At 44.4% G+C, this 19,621-nt stretch overlaps 1 protein-coding gene across 1 annotated transcript in view; it reads left to right on the top strand.

Annotated features, from left to right (window-relative positions):
- Positions 1-19,621, top strand: part of ASCC2 (activating signal cointegrator 1 complex subunit 2) — a 364,116-nt gene that overhangs the window by 105,026 nt on the left and 239,469 nt on the right. The window contains exons 10-12 of the mRNA XM_086943223.1: positions 6,187-6,294; positions 7,532-7,600; positions 8,325-8,398. Of these exons, the coding sequence (XP_086799349.1) occupies positions 6,187-6,294; positions 7,532-7,600; positions 8,325-8,398 (251 nt within the window). The remainder of the gene's footprint in view (positions 1-6,186; positions 6,295-7,531; positions 7,601-8,324; positions 8,399-19,621) is intronic.

Consider the following 19,621-nt stretch of genomic DNA (forward strand, 5'->3'; position numbering starts at 1 on the left):
TGTATTATTGCAGCAGGTTTCACAGAACATCAGAGCAAAAGAAGGCATAGCCCGGACTAGCGCCTTGAAAGACTTGGAGTGTACTGAGCACTACAAGTGAATTTAAAAAACTGTACGCCTATATCTTTAAATAATCCTATATATATTTTGTATTCTGTTGGGATCAAAATCGACTTGGTGCTATTGGTTGCTTTGTTGGTCTGTAGAAGAAGGACTAACCCTCACCCTCACCACCTCTCACACCCTCACTCACCCTCACACACCCTCAAACACCCTCACTCACCCTCACACACCCACACCCTCACCCTCACACACCCACTCACCCTCTCACACCTGCTGCACTCTCCTGCTCTCTAGAGATGTGGCCTAACGACCAGAGCTGCCATCTATGTCACGTAAATACAAAACATGTTGCATTCAAAATGCTATAGGTGTCACATTCGCGAAAGTTATAACTATTGGCGTTGTAAATGACAAAGCTATCAATTTAGCTATTTGAAAAACCAACAAATAAATAAAATATTTGTCATTTACAAGACCAATAGCTCCAACTTTTCTAATGCGAGACCTATTGCATTTCCAATGCTTGTTAGTCTTGCAGGCGAAATTCCACTACTCACAACGGACTGTGCGGCCCTGACGATATATGGCAGATTTAAATACCTAGGCATGTGGATTGCAAGGACATTCGAGGAATTCCTAAACCTAAATGTACACTCCCAGCTGGTAAGGCTGCAAGAGGATATAACGCACTGGCGGCATCTATAGGCAGAGCAGTGCTATTCAAGATGATGGCCTTACCGCGACTACTCTATGCTCTGCTGAATACCCCATACAGGATCCAAGACACCTTTTTCAGGACCATCGAGGGGGAACAACGGAATCTTCTCTGGGAGGGCGGCAAATCATGCATAGCACTGTGCTGACTACAGCACGGGGTGTATGAGAGTTGACTGGCGGTCCCCGACATCTGAAGAATTTACTCCCTAGCGGCCCAGCTGATCAATGTCAATGGCTGGGTCTTTGCACCCCAGACCGAGTCGGCATATAGGGTCGGCCGATATGTGATGGAAACACAGAGGGTACCTAGCGTCCCTTTACCGCAGGCAACAGGATAGGCCCCTACCAGCCCACACGCATGAGGTAGCACAAGCATGGCTTGTAACTAATAAGCTGCTAGGATGAGACTCGAGACTTGCTCAACACACACTACTCTGGGAGAGAGACATGCTGGGTGATGTGGGGCGCCTGATGGGCTTCCGTAGATGGAGCCTAATCGGCTAGGACACCCTCTGGAACGTGTGGTGGTGGGAGACTGCTCACTTTCAAAGAACTCCATACTGAATACCAAAAGGCCGACACAAAACGATTTCGCTACTTACAACTGAGACACGCCCTGCGCCGCTACATACCAGATAGGGAAACCCTAGCTGACTATTCCCCCTTAGAGGACCGATTGTTGCTCAGCCCAATGATAGGTGAGTAATGCTGCTTTGTCTATCGGAAGATAATGAACAACCTTCCCGACCGCTTAGGCCCATTGAGAGTAGCTTGGGAATCAGACCTGGTATTACTGGAAGACGACGACTGGCAGGAAGCAATCCAAAGATCCAGAGAGGTCACCATACTGGCAAGATTTAGATTGATCCAACTGAGAGTCCTACACAGATCATATACTCCTCGAACGCTCCGTCACAAACTGGGCTGGTTGGACCTGGATCATTGCCTCAGAGGGTGTGGTGGGACGGGCATCTTCTTTCACAGTATTTGGGAATGCCCCGAAATCCGAGACTAATGGATTAGAGTGATGTCAGAGGTGCTGGACATTCACATACCCCTGGACACGCACTATGCATTACGGGTGAGAACAGGTGGCCCTCAGACACAAAAACCTAACTAACACTAGTCGCAGTGGTAGGGAAGCGCAACATAGCAAGGTTGTGGGGGGCACGGGAACCAGCAAAGCTCTGTAGTTGGAAACAAGACCTGGATTGGTGCTGTCTAGCAGAGGAAGCTAAATACCAAAGTAGAGGGTGCCACGAAATATGAGGCAAAATAAGGTGTCCATGGAAAAGTATAGATCCTAGATGGATGACGACCCGACTGCGGGGGAGAAAGAGAGTACAGTCCCACAGCAAACAGTTGCCAGGCTCACAGACCTTTCCCAATGTATGCAATAATATACCCTTCCTCTGGGAGCTGCCAAATGTACAAATTTTCAGTTTGATTGTAACAATGAGCTGTTTGTTTAATGAAAATAACTTAAAAAAATAAAAAAAATGCATAACAGTTAGGCTAGATAGGCTAGATAATAACGTTCTTCAAAATTTCTGACAAGTTAGTGTAGTGGTTCTCTGGTAGAAAACATTTCTAAAAACAGTTGGATTGGATTTTCTTTTATTGCTTAAGCTACTGCTGGGATATATTTAAAAAATAAAATTACCACAAATAAGTAACTTTGTCATTTGCATCCGCAATAGCTCAAACTTTCCCTAATGCAAGACCGATATGCTTGTTTTTTAAGTTGTTTTTATTAGCTTTTTTGACAGTTTACACGAAAAAGAAAAATACATACAACATACAGGCAATGAGAATGTTGCGTGGGCCAAGCCCTGCTGTGGCCTTTGCGGACTGCCTGTTCCTCTGTTTCACATGTTGCCCCTCTTCGTATCGTATTTACCTCTAAAACCTTCTTTCTATCGGGAAGCTTGTGGAAGACCTTTGGGTCTATCTGTGTTGGTCTGCCTCGCAGTCGATGGAACAGACTCCATTCAAATTCTGCCCTTGGTGCCACGCAAAGTTTCAGCGCACCGACTCACATGAGGTGTGTAACCTGTGCTCATCTCCGGAGCACATAGAACAGGACTGCGACACATTCAAGGCTTTCCGCTCCAAGAACACGCTTTGCGAACGTTGGGCTCGACGTCGCAACATGCAGAGCCAACATGCAAGTTCCAACCCGAACCTCTTCGGAAAGGACTCGGAACAAGAAGCCGGAGACGCATGGGAATCGAAGAAGAACAGGATCCCATCTCCGGCTCCGTCTCCGTCTCTGGCTCCGAGGAGGACAAAGAAATCCCGCAAGAGCAGCATACCGTGAGTACAGATCCTCCCAAGATCCAAGTCCACCTCAGTCCAAGAAGAAGGCTCCGTTCACACCCCCGCCTCCGGGCCACGGTCGGCACCGAGAACATGTTTCCGACGCCTGCCCTCCGACTCTGCACTGAAACTCACCCATAAGACTACATGGCTCTGGTCCTGATCGTTTCACGTAAGACCTGGTCCTACAGTGATTCCGGCTTATGTCTCCATGTGGGTATGGAATCTACCCACCGCAGTCCCAGTAGGACCGGATTATGATTATGATCCAAAACAGTACGGGATAGATATTCAATCCCATCAAGAACAGATCCAAGCCAACGTGCAGTTCCTGAAAAAATGGTGTAGTCTTGATTTAGTGGGTTTTGGCGTCTCCAGGAGTAGGAGTGCCTGGCCTTTGTGTTGATGATCCGAAACAGTACGGGATAGATAATCAATCCCATCAATCCGACTATGAACGTCAGGGGCGGAAAGGGGCGGAAAGGATCAGATCCAAGCCAACATGCAGTTCCCGGACAAATGGTGTTCTCTTGATTTAGTGGGTTTTGGCGTCTTCAGGAGTAGGGGTGCCTGGCCTTTGTGTTGATGGAGTTTAATGAAGCGGTCCTCCTTGTCTTTTGACACTGAGTATTGACTCAGTCCAATATGGACATTACAGAAAATGGCTCCACCCTCCCTTTTTACCTGTGGATGGGCCCAAACTATATGGGTGTGCCCTTGCATCGCATGGGGCTTGATCCTTCACAGGGCGATTAGTCTCCTACAAGAGAATTCTTTCTGGACTGTGTTGGCGGATGTATCTCCAACCTAACAATCAACAGAACTTGATAGAACACAAGGCCAACTGGGCCTTATTTCAACATCCCTGATTGATTTACATTGTTGCAGGAACCTTCCCCCCCAAAAAGAGGTATGGCCCTCTGAGTGTAAGGATGCCTGGGGAGAGAGGATGATCTCCCGGGAATGTGGAGTAGCAGAAGAATCAAGAATACAAAAACATATCATAATATCTGCAACATATGCCCATAGTCCCCAGTCCACATCACTGCATATTTGTATGCACCACTGGGAAAGGCGGCAGGGTTCAGGTTTGTTGCTAGAGCATCCCCTGTTCCTTTGATCTAGCATCCAGGGCGCATTCCATGTAGTCCACTTCTTTACTCACTTCTTGGAGGCAGGATTTAAATTCCATTTTGAGAGAGTATTTCTTTAAGTAAGCTGTCCATGTACTCTTGTGTGATAGGGCTAGAGGACATGGTCTCCTGTGTTCCAATTGCTTAGTCATCTCGCTTCGAGGATGTCCCTGTTGGGTTGCGGCCCCAGAGGTCGGCAACCGAGTCCTCTTTATATTGTTTCCCCTTAACCATGGTGCTACCGGGTAGGCAGGTGCAGAGCAATGGGTCAGGTCCTCAAAGATTGGTCACTCCTTTTGCAGTTCAGCTCAAGCCAATGACTGTGCTTCATTGAGCTGCTGCTGGTGTTGAGATGGAGTTCTTTGGGGAGAAGCAGCAAGTCTGACATGGTGTGAATTAGCCGCACCCTCTGGCACAGGGCATTGTAAGCTGCTGCCCCTGTTCTCGCCAAGGCCAGGGGTTTGTAATTCATGTGAAATGTGTTCTTTGGCTGTGCAAAGACGACATTCTTGCCCCTCGATGAGGTTACAGGGATGTGTAGGGGATTCCTGCTGGTAGTGATGCCAGGGCAGGGACCAGTTATCCAAGAGGATGCACCCCAAGTTCCAGCGAGAGCCGGTGTAGCCTACCGGTGTTGCATTCAGATGCCGCATGGATTACCTATTTGGATTCTGAGTCCTCCTCTCCAGTCACACAGCAGTTTCACTTCCAATATCCCCAGGAGGGGTGAGGCATCTTAGTGTGAGGCCTGGGCTCTTCTTTCAGAAGTTCCTCAATATCGCAGGCCCTGTGGCTATAGGGCTTTTGCAGGTGTGTAGCGCCTAACCAGCATCATTGGTGTCACCTCTTTGACCCACAAGGCTTAATGTCTGAATGCTTAAGGTCCTGGTGCCCCGGGCTGGGCCTTCTCGAGGATCTTGAGCTGCCACAGCCTAGGGTATTTAAGTTGGCTGGCATCTTTTCTCAGTTCCGCTGGTTGTGGTTTCCAGCTGTGAGGTACATCTCTGCATTCCCTCTGGAAACAGGGAATGGTCTCAGCCGTGGCAGTTCAGTTCCAGAGGGTCTGGGTGTTCCGGTGTGAGGCTTGGGCTCTTCTTGCAGGGAAGACCTTCAGGTCACAGGCTCCTTGGCTATGGGGAGGAGTGCAGTTGCGGGGTAAGGAGCGCCTTACAACCATCATTGGAGTCACCTCTTTAGCACATAAGATCTAATCTCTGGATGCATCTGGTCCTTGTGCTCTGGTGCTGGGATTCCTAGAGCTCCCTGTGTCGCTGCCACAGCTTCGAGAATCCAAGATGGCGGGTGGTGTTTCTCTGCTCCTCCCGGCACAGCCTCTGGCTGCGAGGTCCATCTCAGTTCCCCTCTGGGAACACGGGAATGGTCTCCGCTGTGCCTGGACAGCCCGTGAGGGTCTGGCTACCCCTGTCTGTAAGAAGGGTCTGATTTGGGGTGCTATAATTTTCTGGTAAAGCCGGCAGGGAGCGGAGCAGCAGGGACCACCCTGTGTCTCTTCATTCCTGGTTAGGCCACGTCCCAGCAAACATTGAAGGCCACAGCCCCTGAAGCCGCTTTTTAAGCCAATTTCTTTAACGTATTATACAGCATCTGAATGTAATTCAAATTGGCATTGAGAACCAACTATGCGCTTCTTCCTAAAAGCTTGCTTTTCTCCTTGAGAACGTGTAATAAAATTAACTATTTTATCTATTTAAAATTTGTTGCAGTATCTCCCAGATAGGCAGCGGGGTTCTGATGTTTATGGATTCATTGAAAATTAAATGATTGGGATTCAAGGTTACACCTTTGTAGCCCTTTATATTAGTATTTACCACTGTGCTCCAGACAGCATTTTAGCATTTGGAGTGTGATACTGCAAGATGGGAAGAGGACCTTTAAAGAGAGAAGTGGGCGTGGGTTTGAATTTATATTGACTTCCAATTTTTTTTTCTTGCAGTTTGCAGATGGACTTATGGAGAAGGCTGTCCCATTCTAGAAGGAAGATGGTGGAAATAGCACATATTCTTATTAACCAGACCTGTCTGCAGCCCATACTAGAGAGCAGGTACAATTATGAAGCCTGACCGACTGATGTTTGCAGTTCTATTTACAAGACATTGGTACAGTCTCAACCTATGAAGGAAGGTGTCTGAGGTACCTAGAAGACCGGGACTATGGATAGTGTAATCTGCATGAATTAGGCACTGCTCCTAATCTTGATCCACAGGGTATGTTTCGGTCAGTATGAAGGAATGAACGAAACACTTATTGTTGGAGCAGTTGTCGTGGCAGAGCCTTTGTATTAATGAATGAGACAATTAAGTGTTACTCAGTGCAGTCATTGCTGAATCCTTGGTTTATGCTCTAGTTCTGTATGTTGTGTGTTGATCTATATGGATTTTGGAGTTCAGAAGGGGTAATGTTGTCATTTCTGCCTCAGTAAATAAATGAAGAGGACATAATTTCAGACTTGTGCATATTTGGAGGCAGCCAGCAGTTAACGAAGTTGGGTGAATTAGAGCGCAGCAGCTCTGCGTGGAACATGCAGTCTTTGATGACTCGTTAGTTATGAATAGAGACCATAAATCAATGTCAAAGGTTCTGTCATGTGCAAAGCTATCAGTTTATGAAATACATAGAGAGTAATAGGAATGGGGTGTTGCGGCCATGGCTCACTATTGCCTGTGTTATCTGTAGGGAAGCAGGTGTGACCAGAGCAGTGCTATATTTCTTACATTTCATGAATGAATGAAGGGAAGTCCATATGGGTGGGAAAGAAATGTCATGTCCTGTTCTCACATCTGTAGCTCGATGTAAGCACTTATTATAATTATTGTTATAACTGTCTCTCACGTGTGTGTAAGTGTTTATATTATGCAAACCTAGACAGGAACACCTGGGTATGTGTGTGTATGTGTGTGAGAGAATGAAATGGCAGGTTTGGTTAAAATGCTGCTATTGCCTGAGCATGAACAAAAAACTGTAGATATAAGTAGAGCAGCATTGTTGTGTGTTAGTCATATTTATGTCGGAATAAAGGAGGGCATAATGTGAGTAGTGTAGAAGTCGGCTCCTTAGGTGCATAAGATATGAGACTGAGGTAGCGAGAATGCTGCCTAGGATGGGTTCTTGGCAGAATCTGATCATGGCTGAGGTAGTGATACGAGCTACCTCTCGCCTTTGAATCAGTGGAGAGGACATTCATGGAACAGTATTGCTGGTGGTGAATATAAATTGAAGGTTGGTAGTATGGCATGTATGGATGGTGCTCTGACATGTTCTATGGATTTTATTTTTTTTAGTTATGAGAATGTTCATCCCTTTGTAGAAGCATTTCTGGAGATCTTCACCACACTGTTGCAAGAAAGGAGGTGAGTTCGCCAAAACAAACTAATCTGAAATGTGTGCAAGCAATCATTCTCTAGTTAGTGTTAAGGGACTTGTGACTGGGTCCTTAGGACTGTGTCTCACTCTGGGGTAGAGGAAGTGATGGTGGTTGATGGCACAATCTGCTTTCGCCTGATGTTGGAGCCCTACTATTTGAAGGTAAATGTCTCTCTCTGGGTTCTCTTAATGAGTATGGGGCTCAAATGTTCAGTGTTGAATATTGGGATTTGGGGGTATGTAGGGGATTTCTGGGATTTACATGATATTATGGACCACTCATGCTCCTGGTGGTGGTTTTGTTCATGGATATATGATCATAGCGGGACAATTGGCTGTCTGAGCCACTTTCCGTTAGTGGATCCTTTTGGAGTGGAGATGAAAGAGGGGAAGAGAACTGTGGTTTCTATTGGTCAGTGGACATATGTGAGAGACTGCAGTGTCTTTGTGATAGAGGTGTACTTTCAGGTTGCTGAGGTGCGAAGAATTGTTGAGGGTGACCGTGGGACACCAATGTGAATGAGTGGCTGTAGCATTCAAGTTATAGATCTGTTCTCCTGTGTTATGAGTGTTCTTGGTCTGTGTGAATGTGTGTTTCTGGAGACTATCTGAATATGGGGACCTCTTAGGCTTGCGAGTTACATGGGGCCCTCGAGTGTCATGCCCATATTCTTTAGTGTCATTTAGTAATGTTCTCACTCATGTTTGTAGGTTTATTAGAGACTATGATGAGATGTTCCCTGTAGATGAAGATGTGAGTTTACTTCAGCAAGCATCGTCTACTCTGTATCCTTTCCAAATCATTTACTGAATCCTGAATGTACATGACAACAAACGTTACTCATGTGAGTTGACATTCTATTGCTCACAAGCACACTTGGAGGTTTAAATACCGTATGTACATGTTTTTGCGTGCGTGCTTTTCTGGTAAGGTATTGCAGGCTTTCTGGCAGTAAGTAGTCATATACACCCCTCTTGTTGGCAGAGCTTCCAAATCAGTTGCTTTTTTTTCTTTCTTTTTTTTTAACAAGCTGTAGCATCATTCAGTAAGAGTAGAACTAACACAGACTGGCAACTAGCCACATTTGAATTAAGTAATTTTTCTTCTATCTTGATCTTCGTTAATTGTTTCTTTTCCTATTTGTTTGTTTTTCTGATTTTGATCCTGTGTAAGATAAGACAGTGGAGTGAATTAATTCTATTCCTAACTCGAATATTGTTAAATATTTATTTTTATACAAGTCTATGATTCATGGTGTAAACAACAATAAAAATGTAGTAACTAAAAGGATCAACGCAGGACACACAACTCTAAAGTGGAGCATAAGGACTCTGCTGAGTTCCAAAAGGAGATTATGAAGAAGTGCAGAATGAAAGCATGGATGTCAAGAATGAAGGGGAAAGTATACAACTGTCTGCAGGAATTCATCATTTGGATAAAGAGGATCAATGGGAATCTCCTTTTCATGCTGAGGAGGGGTTCCTGAATCATTAATTTGTTTTTAGTAATGTTAGGTAAGGTATTAGCTTTAAACTTAGAAAATGATATGGATTAGAGTGAGTTAACCCTATTAAGGATAATTGTCACCCTGAGTAGAACTTCTGAACTATTCTTTTCTTGACTGTAAGTAGGATAGTAGATTGTTGAAGGAGGTAGGTCAAGTTTCCCAAAGTGTCTGCCATCTATGTGGTTTAAAGGGATGGTGTTCTTTGGTGATTCTGGGGTGGAGAAGTTGAATTGAATTGCATGTTTTCAGTCTACATGACTGGATAGCTGTATGTCATTGTAGTTATATACTGATTGGCAAATGTAGCCAGGACTATGAGTAGCCTCAACAACCAGTTGATAAGTGGTTTAATAAGTGATAGAGGAGGCATTTAGACTGGTGAACTTCCTGCTTGTCCGACCAGATATTTAAATCTCCTAGAATGCAGAGATTGGGATGTTGTAAGGGGCATCAACAATCAACAACAGTAAGGGCACAGGGAATGCTGAGCTGTGTGGTGTAATTCAGCCAATCACAAGAAATGCATTTGTGAACTTTGGAGACTGGGAGCATTGGATGAGTATTGATTTGCATTCTGAGGCAGTTTTATTTTGGATAACGATAGCCAGATTTTTGTGGACGGTTGCTATATTGCCTTCAGACCTTTTAGTCAAACTATAAACTAATAGAATGTGCTTCGTCTAGTATAGGAGCCTCATTATCACTTGACCAGGCTTCTGTGATGGATGGTAAGACTATCCTTGTTAATTGATTTTGTTTCCAGGATTTTACAAAAGTGAAAATGACTAGATATGAGAATTAAGTTTTTAGTGTATACTTAGTAAAGTAGGAGATTCAAGTGAGGAAAAGGACGGTCGGGTTGGGTCTTTATCTTACTTAAGCAAGCTCAGTACTTTACAGGATTTGTGAGACGTAAAGAGAGAAGTGCACTATGAATGGTGTCATCAGAGTTTAGAAGTTATATTTTGGGAGAATAAAATGAGGCAGATATTGAAGGAGAGTAATAGTGGGCTGAGAGAGGGAATAAATGAGGGCACGAGGATTAGATGTATTTGGTTAACATGGATTTTGAGAAGCTAGCAGGGAGGCCAAGGGGATTTTAGGGTTAGGTTGGTGAAAGTATGGGTGAGAGAATGAGGAAGATTGGAGCTAGCAGAGGAAAATTAAGATTTGCATGAAAGAATGAAATCTAAGCATGATTCATGTAGAATGATGGATTGATGGAATGGGAAGATAATGGACTTGTAGTAGATGACTGGTGCATGTAGTGGCAAATGGAGAGCAGTGGTGAGAGGGAAGTGAATGGTAATTCAGGAAAGGAGAGTACCTAATGCACTTTAGACATTCAGAAGGTGCAGAGATAAATTATCAGTTTATTTATTTGAGAAGTTTTATATAACATGACCCGCCAGGGTATCAGAGCGCTGTTCATAGAGCCAGACAAGATGAGCTGGTAAAGGTGTAAATACTGAACATGTAAGAAGTTAAACTGACAAAATGCACTAAATGAAAAGCTTGTAGCATAGTAGATATAAAGTAACAAACAATTGCATAGTTGAATGGTAGACCAATGCTGTAAACAAGAAATAAAAGTTATAGTTTTGAGTAGGTCAGGATAGTCTGGTAGTATAAAGGTATTCCACAACACACAATTTTTGGAGAATAATCCATAGGGCCAGAAAAAGGGGAGCTCTCCAAGGGTAGCCATGTAGAGGAGGTGGGGTGGATCTGATCATGCATATATGGTGAGGTGAGTTGAAGTTCTAGGTCATTCTTTCCTGTCTTGTCAATGAAGTGTGCAGAGAACTCCTCACCGCTAGGGAGTGAGTCCTTGAGTTTAGAGTGTTGGTTAGTTGAGTGGTTAGCTTGTTGTTTGACGTTTTCAATACGTTTTTTCGGTCTGTTTTTGGCATTGTCAAGCTGTGACCTAAAGTGATCGGCTTTGGGGCTACGGATATGTTTGTTATATGCACTTCTTGTCATCCGCAACTGCTTGAGGTTGGTTCTGGAAGGAGAATTTCTCCATGATCTCTCCGCCAGCCTTAGTTTGTGTCGTCTGTCGTTAACCAACAATTGAACTAGGGTTTGGAATGTTTGTTGGGAATCATTTTGAGTTGTTTTGGAGCAATTGATTAGAATATTTCTGTAATGGAGTGGTTGGATGTTCAGTTAGGTCATCTAGATTTCACATTTAAGGGGGCGGAGGAAGTATGGTATTACTATTGTTGGTTAGATGATTTATATTGATATTCTGCAGAACTCTAGATCATTGTTTGGTCTTATGAGGTTGCCCTTGTCTACTCAGCACCCTTTCCAAGATTAGAAAAGAGATTAGGTAGTGATCCGACCAGTCACAAGGTGAGATGGCATCCAATTGTACAACATTATCTTTAGCTATGATTACATTGAGGGTGTAGCCCTTGTTGTGTGTTGGTCTGTTGCAGGACTGGGTGAAGTTTATGTCGGAGAGGAAATCTTTGAAGGTGCATAGTAAGGGATCATTTGCGTCCTTCCAGTGTAAGTTGAAATCCCCAAGGAAGATATGTTTAGGGTGTTGGTCAGAGTTAGAGGAAATGGTCTCCGTTATTTGTTCAATTAAATGAATATTATCACCTGGGGGGAGATAGATTGTGTGGAGTGTGCAAACTATCTTGTCATTGTTTAAGATTTTTATGCCCAGGTGTTCACATGTGGACATCAGACCAGTTTGCATATGTCTCAGGGTGAGAATAAAATGAAAGATGCATGCAATGCTGCCCCCAACTTTAACAGGTCTATCCAGTCTGATGATGTCATATTTGGAGGGAACTAAAATGACCAGAATTGGTGGGGAGGTGTCATTGAGCCAAGTTTCAATTGAGGTTAGGAGGTCCAATTCTTACGTAAGTATGAGGTCAGCAATATCAGCTGCGTGCCTTACCACTGACCTGCAGTTAAGCATTGATTTGATGTGAGATTTAGTTCCTACGGCTTCTATGTGAGATGTGGGGACAGGTAATTGTCAGGGAGTGTCCGGGACTATGTCGGGAACACAGTCAGGGACTTGCGCAAGGACTGGGAACTGGGTAGAAAACGTACACAGAAAGAGCAGTACAGCGCTACCCAGGATCATACAAGAAGTCAGAGGAGAAAAGATATCCAAAGGGTAAGCCTGCACGAAGTAACAAGATAACTAAAATTCCGAAAGGACAGGCACCCATGAGGTGATTTAGCATTCAGAATAACTACACACAGGACGAATGTGCAAGACATATATATGAAATAACATTAACAATAAAGGTGTGTGTAGGGTATAGCACTCAGGAGCTCCACACTGTAAGACTGAAGCTCAGTAAGTTCCTCACCCACAATTGCTATTACAGATACAGACTAAAAATACCCACATATAGGATATGTATGCAAAGGCAGGGTCTGTGGAGCTTATACCTATGGTGATGTTATAAATGTAACTCAAAGACAATACTCCTAGTGAACAAGAAACTCCACTCAGGTAGTTAGCTGTACCCACGGATCCTGGTGATCAAACAGGAACAAGCAAGGCAGTTACAGCAAGGGGGTAGAACTAAACACAAGCACAATAGACAAGAAGCTAACAAGGATGAGTGCTTAACCGGAAAGGAAGGAAATCACAGGGCACACTTGTCAGAAAGCAGGTAACAAACATACATGGTAACAGAAGCAAGACAGCAGAATAGAAAGACCGCAAGCTAAAACTGGAACCAAGGAAATGGGGAGAACGGCACGGACTGGAAAATGATATACAGGAGGGGAGGCTCACCATAAAACAGCTACAATGACCAACACTGGACTGAAGGAAGCTGGGGCTTAAAAGATCTCACAGTAATCACATGCATCAGGTGTGAGTAGGCTAGCAGCAGCCAGCCACAAGTGAGCTGAATTCCTCTACCCATTGTCTGGAGCATATTAGCATACTGGAAAGCCCCACAATCGGCCCCCTGGTGGTGGGCATGAGAGCACAGGGAGTGAATCGTGACAGTAATAACTTCTGAGATTGACACTGGATTCTCTGAATGGATTGAAGGGAATGGTTTGAATGGTAAGGGTGATGAGTCACTACAAGAGGCATTGTAAGATAGTAGAAGGAAGTGAATGTTGGCATCTGACAGATGGGGAGTAGTTCTTTGGGTCCTAGAGTGGTGCTGAAGATGTGGCTGTGATTTCCAGTGCATACTTAGCGGGTTTTCCATGGATGAAGTTTTTCTCCGGTAGTGTTTAACCATTGTGGGAAGGCTGGGTTAATTAGTCTCAGAGGTCATATTGAGATTCCAATGCTTCTACATCTTCAGTAAGAAGTGGAATAGGTTCTGAAGGCCATCTTTAACTAGTTGAAAACTGTGCTTGAGGTCTGCCAGCTTGTCCTCAATAGAGGTAGGGTTTAAAGTATGAGTGGATGGTCTAGGGGAAATAGTAAATGAGACCCCTCAGAGGAGAGAGTGGCGGTAGGCCGTGTGGATTCCTCATTAGTAAGGAGGTAAGTAGTAGGGGAGGTGACTGGAAGTTGAGGGCTAGTAGATGGTGTACCGAAGGTGGAGAGTGGAAGAGGGGTAGGAAAAGGTGTAATATTAGTTTCATCAATAGGCCTCTTGTGTTGTAGGGCAGTTGAATGCCGTGGGTTGGGGAGCACGGTGGATGAGTGAGGCGCCCATTGGGGTGAAGGTGATGTAGAGGAAGGGTATTTAGTAGACCTGATGTTCCCCACATTGTTGTTGTTCAGAGCTTTAAGGGGGTGAGCATTGTATTTCAATGTCCTGTCAGTAGAGGGAGAAGGCAAGTCCCACATGTTGGTACTCAGGCAGTCTTTAATTCTGATACAAGGCCTTGGTTCGTCAACCATGATTTCATTGTTGGTGCAAGGTAACTGGTCATGACAAGTCATAGTAAGTGCGGAATGGATGGTAGAGGCAAGATGGCATCGGTGTGAGCAGTCGCAGCAACCTCGCTCTGTGAGTCCTGACCAAACACCAGAATAGGCCATCGCAACAACTACCTAGGCTAATGAGTTATCCCGCCAAAACTATGGGTCTCGGGAAGATCGATTTCTGAAGAGCACAACACCTGAAGGAACTGAGATTCGAAGGGGCAGGCAACCTTGAATAGCGGAGTAAGGATCAGAGCTTCTTTGGCTAAACACATCGGCAAAACATCTGTTATCATCTCACGCTAATACCTGCTAGTCTCTGAGAAAACTATGGAGCCCTCAAGCTGACAAGCTTTCAAGCTGACTACGGAGAGCTGATTACTGCACTTCACTTATTCTGCTCAATTATCCAGAGTGATCTGAGTGATTCGAGCATCAGCAACTAACTGTAAGTAGTCAGCACACAGAACTCTCCCGGCTGATTAGACCACAGGAGTGCTTATCTGACCGACTCTTTGGCCGCCTTCTCGCTCACCTTGTCCAGTCACCCTCCAGCTCCACTTACTGCTATATCCGGGCCCTGACCACCACTTTACCGCTTAACTCTCACTTTCACCCCGCTCTGGTCACCCTTCACTGACCTCCACCACGGCTGTCACCGCTGCCGGTCTGCCTGCGCCAAACTCTGCCGTACTGCCGCTCACACTGACACAGTTCCCCGTCATCCTCGTCAAAGCTTGAAACCCCATCATCAGAACACACCGGGGTTTCATGCTTCAAACTCTCGCTGAACAAGCGCCAGCCATTCAGGAAGAGGATTCAGACGTGTGCGATTGTAGTGCTGCCCGGATGACCCAGCAGGATTTGGTGTCTCGGATGGAAGGGAATAAAAGGAGGAAAGCAAGCGGGAAAGTGGGGAAGGTAAACGAAAAGACTGAAAAGCAGCAATTAGCAGTGAGTGGGCTCAGTTAAAAAAAAAAAAACTAACAGAGAGCAAGCAAGTGTGGGGAAACAGACAAACGAGGCGGTGGACAACGCAGTAAACAGTGAACAGGGGAATGAAATCCGAGTGCCTAAAGTGTAAATACTAGAGCCGAACAACAACAACAGCTGTTGAGTAATAACAAAAGGAAATACAAGAGCAACAACTACTTGCGCTTAAGACTGCCAGAAGCTGGTATCCGCGATATAGCACTGTGATGCTGGGGGAGTCAGCAGAATTACGGATTGGTGCTGCTGGGTTCAGTATCAATATTGCTAGAAACATTGCTAGAAACATTTACATAATCAACATAATTAAGGCAGGCTTCGCTAATCACTTCGCTAATCACTTAGGTTTAAAAAAAAAGCCCTGCAGGCTTTCAAAACTACTCTAAAATCTATCTTTGGAAGATCAAGGAAGTGACCAAACCTACGATAAGATCCTCCAAAAAACCTATCAAAAAAGACCAGATAACAGCTAGGTCTACCATAAGGGAAAGTGAGTTCACGGAGCCGACCATATCTGTTCATTATACAATAACGACGTTCACAACAACTAGAAGTAACCTAAAACCAGCTAAGACACCAGCCCAGACACCAGCCCAGATACTGGAGGGGTCACCCGGGGTGCAAATAATGGATCCAAAAAACATTCTGGAAGAAACACAAGAAATTCCAGAAATCCCTGAAACCCAAAAGACCCAAGGTGAGACTCCAGCAACCAAAGACACACTCGAATTGCAGGATAATGGCAGTACCTTAAATCAACAAATTCTTCATATTTCACAGGAAACAAAAAACATGCAGAGAAGGCCAGAAACCAGAGGGTCCAAGGCTAAAGAGGGCAAAGAAGATAATACTGATACTGATAAGAAGAGACACAAAAATAAAAATAAAAACACTGATAAAAACGCCGAATTGGAGAACGATAAAGATAAAGGGAAAATGAAAAGGAAAGATAAGGCAAATGTGCAAGCGAAGCGCAATGCTATCAATGACAACCACGACGACAAATCGGAGCTAGCGGCCAAAAAAGCTAAAAGGCTATAAACCATCAAAAATCTGAAGGCAGCGGCTAAAACCACTGATCAATCTACAGATGCTCAGCCAAAGATCTCCGACATCTTTTGCCCGCTCCCCAAGGAATGGTCGAGCGACTCGGACAAGCACAGGAAACAACAACAGGTAACCACAGATGACCAAATAAAGCGAAGCGACTTCACATATGCGACCAATACAAGTATGAGTACAGGCACAGGCACAGGTACGGGCAATGAGCAACCCTTCATTGGGATAAAAGCAAGTTCAGATAAGGCTCAAGATAAGCAGCCCATGGACGCAGCCCCGGGAAAAGACAGTGCCAACACAGATAGAATTATAATCAATCAAAATACACCAAGAAGTCTGCACGCAAAGGATACCCAGGACCAGGACCAGGTCCACGACCATCTTTTTTTCATGGCACAACTACACTCCACGGGGAGAACACCACGATCAGAGAACGAAGATTATCCTGAGGAAACAGAAACAGACTCAGACATTTATGAAACAGGAGTATCGGTCACCAGCGAGTCAAGCGAGATAAGCGAAAGTAGTGACGACCAAAAACCAGATGTTACAACCTTGGAGGTGTCTGACCACTCAGGCACAATGGTAGTAAATGAATCTGGTCAAGGAACAACCCCCCAAAAAAAGAGAGGAGAAAAAAGGACAAAGCAAAAAAAAAACACACAAACCAACATATGATCGAACCACCGATCCAGGGAGCAATTCGGAGCGAGTAAAAGAAAGAACTAAATATAAAAGGAACAGCTCAACCCCAAAAACAACAGGAGTAACAGGAGGTAATCAATACACCAAAGGGAGTAGCAACAGTGAAGCCAAAAACCCACCTGGCGATAGTAGCAGCCCGGGAAAGCTTACAGAACCATCATTGAGCGAAGTACTCAATTCCATCAGGATCTTCCACACAGACGTAAAAACGGACAGTCAAAAGAACCATGCAGCCATTAAAAAATTGCAAGGCGTGATTCAAAAAGTGGGCAACACCTGCTCAGAGATCGCAGACACTATGGCTTCGATGGAAACACGCACAGAAAACCTTGAGTCCGATATCTCCACTCTTCAAACCCGGGAAAAGAACAGACGGGTATCATAAAGGACCTAATGCTCAAAGTTGAATACTTAGAAAATCGCAGCAGAAGGAACAATCTGCGCTTTCTCGGAATCCAAGAAGGTGCAGAGCGCAACGACCCAAAGGGCCTCATATCCAACCTTTTGAAATCTGCCCTCCCAGAACTTTGCTCCTGGGAAATTGACAGAGAAATCCAACGCGCTCATCGCTTCCCCTTAGTACCTCCCAAACATACTCAGAAGATAAATCAATACCCAAGGGCTATGCTGGTCTATTTTGGGAACTTTCTTCTCCGGTAAGCTATTTATGACATTGCTAGGCCAACAAACAAAGGAGAATACAAAGGATTTACTTTTTTTGTTCGTCCAGATCTCGCACATGCTACGGTGGAAAGTCGGTGGAGAATGCGGCAACTCTTCACTCCATTCGAGCAAATCGGAGCTATAGTGTTTTTACAAAATCCAGCCCAATTAAAAATAATCTACAAGGGATCTACTAAAAACTTCACAAGTGAAATTCAAGCGGAAGCTTACTTAAAAGAAATCTCCGAGCCTAAGACACAAGCACGAGTAAACAGTAACAAATAGCAAAATGTAACAGAGTGAGTCGTAGACCAACTGAAATCGAAAGTGACTTTTTTTGCAAGACATTCAAGGGACTAAGGGGCTCATTCTGAAAGGGGGGCAGGGAGGCGGGATGGGGAAATAGTAATGCCTTACACTTTTCAATTTTTTTTTTATATTTAACCCTGTTCCCTTCACTCACATCTATATATGGTCAGGACGTCGAGCGAGTTGAGGTGCACTCTTCATTCAGACGCCCACACCTGGGTGCCCGATGACCCAGGACGCCTCAATTGTTGGTGGGGGTAGGGGGGCTCCAGGGAAGTCAGGGGAGGAGAGGGAGAGGAGGGGGGGAGCTGGGGAGGGTGGACAATCCGGCACATAGGAAATATAATAGTCCTAATCACAAACAGGAGTAACACTATAGTAACACTCAAGCATACACAGCGCAAAAGGAAGGAAAAAACAAAGAAATACACATGGCCAATCTAAAAATACTTTCCATTAATATCTGTGTAATAAATGACCTACGAAAAAGACAAAAAGTTGCAATAGGTCTAAGATTAACCGGGGCTAGTATCATTTGTCTCCAAGAGACTCACGTGGAAGGGTCGGAACATCATCTACTACAAACACTAGGCTATAAACTGATTATAGCTACAACACAAGCAACTAAGACCTGTGGGGTAGCTATCTTGGCAATACATAGAGGGCTCCAGTTTACGCGATCCGCAGCCGATAAATTCGGGAGATGGGCGATAACGGAATGTATTTACGATCTTGGAAAGAGACTAACCAACTGCTCCATTTATGGAAGCGTCACAGACGATCCAGACCTACTAGAGTTTATCACTAATGAACTAACACACTGGCCACAGCCAATAGTAATATGTGGGGATTTTAACCTAAATCTTCCCTCAGAAAATACCAGGGCAGGAAACCCAAGGTTTTTAGAGCGTTCCAAGAGTTATGTAATGTACAGGGGTTAACCGACTGTGGGCAATACAACCACCCCAAAAACTCTGGGTATACTTTCTTCTCCCATCCCCATTCAACATTTCCTAGACTAAATTACATACTGGTCTCCCATGTCATTTTAACTAAGTGTCACATAGATAAACTACCCAGGGTCCTATCAGACCACAACCCACTAATTCTGAATATTGATGTTGGCAAAATCCAACAAGAACAAAATAACTGGACATTTGAAAGGGCTCTACTATTAAATGAAAAATACTGTTTACTCATGGAGAAGTGGATACCAGAATTTCTGGAAGACAACCTGGGTAGCGCACCATTAGAAGTGGTATGGGACACACTCAAAGCCGGAATCAGGGGTGAAACACTCCGATTTTCTATTAGAAACAATCAAGAGACAAAACGAAAGGTAACAGAACTACAGGGGAAATTAGTAGAAGCGGAGGAAGGACTTATTAGAACAGTCGAGGGGGGTCTAAATCCAGAAACCGCATTACAAAGAGTGGCTATTGCTAAAAACAGAATAACGGAAATATTCGTAGAGAAAGCAATCTGTAAAGCCACAACAGCCAAAGAGAAAGCATACGAATTAAGTGAGCAAATTGGCACCACCTAGCTATCCGCACTAGGCAACAAAACACCGCAAACATAATCAAAGAGATCAGAATAACTCTTAGACATGACCCAGAAGAGATTAGATCAGAATTTCGAACTTATTACCAAAATCTATATAAAGAAACCAATAAGGATGAAGAACTAATCAGGGAATATCTAGATCAGGCTACAATGGTCCAACTACCCCAAACGGATCAAGAGAATCTAGCTATAGAACCTCAGTGGATCGAAATCCTATTATCCTTGAACAGTCTGTCCCCGGGGAAAGCAGCAGGTATTGATGGTATACCGGTGGAATTTTACTTCAAATTCCACAAACCGCTTAAAGGAATATTAACTGATTTGATAAC

Source organism: Lissotriton vulgaris, chromosome 11 (genome assembly GCF_964263255.1).
Source record: "Lissotriton vulgaris chromosome 11, aLisVul1.2, whole genome shotgun sequence".
Lineage (NCBI taxonomy): Eukaryota > Metazoa > Chordata > Amphibia > Caudata > Salamandridae > Lissotriton > Lissotriton vulgaris.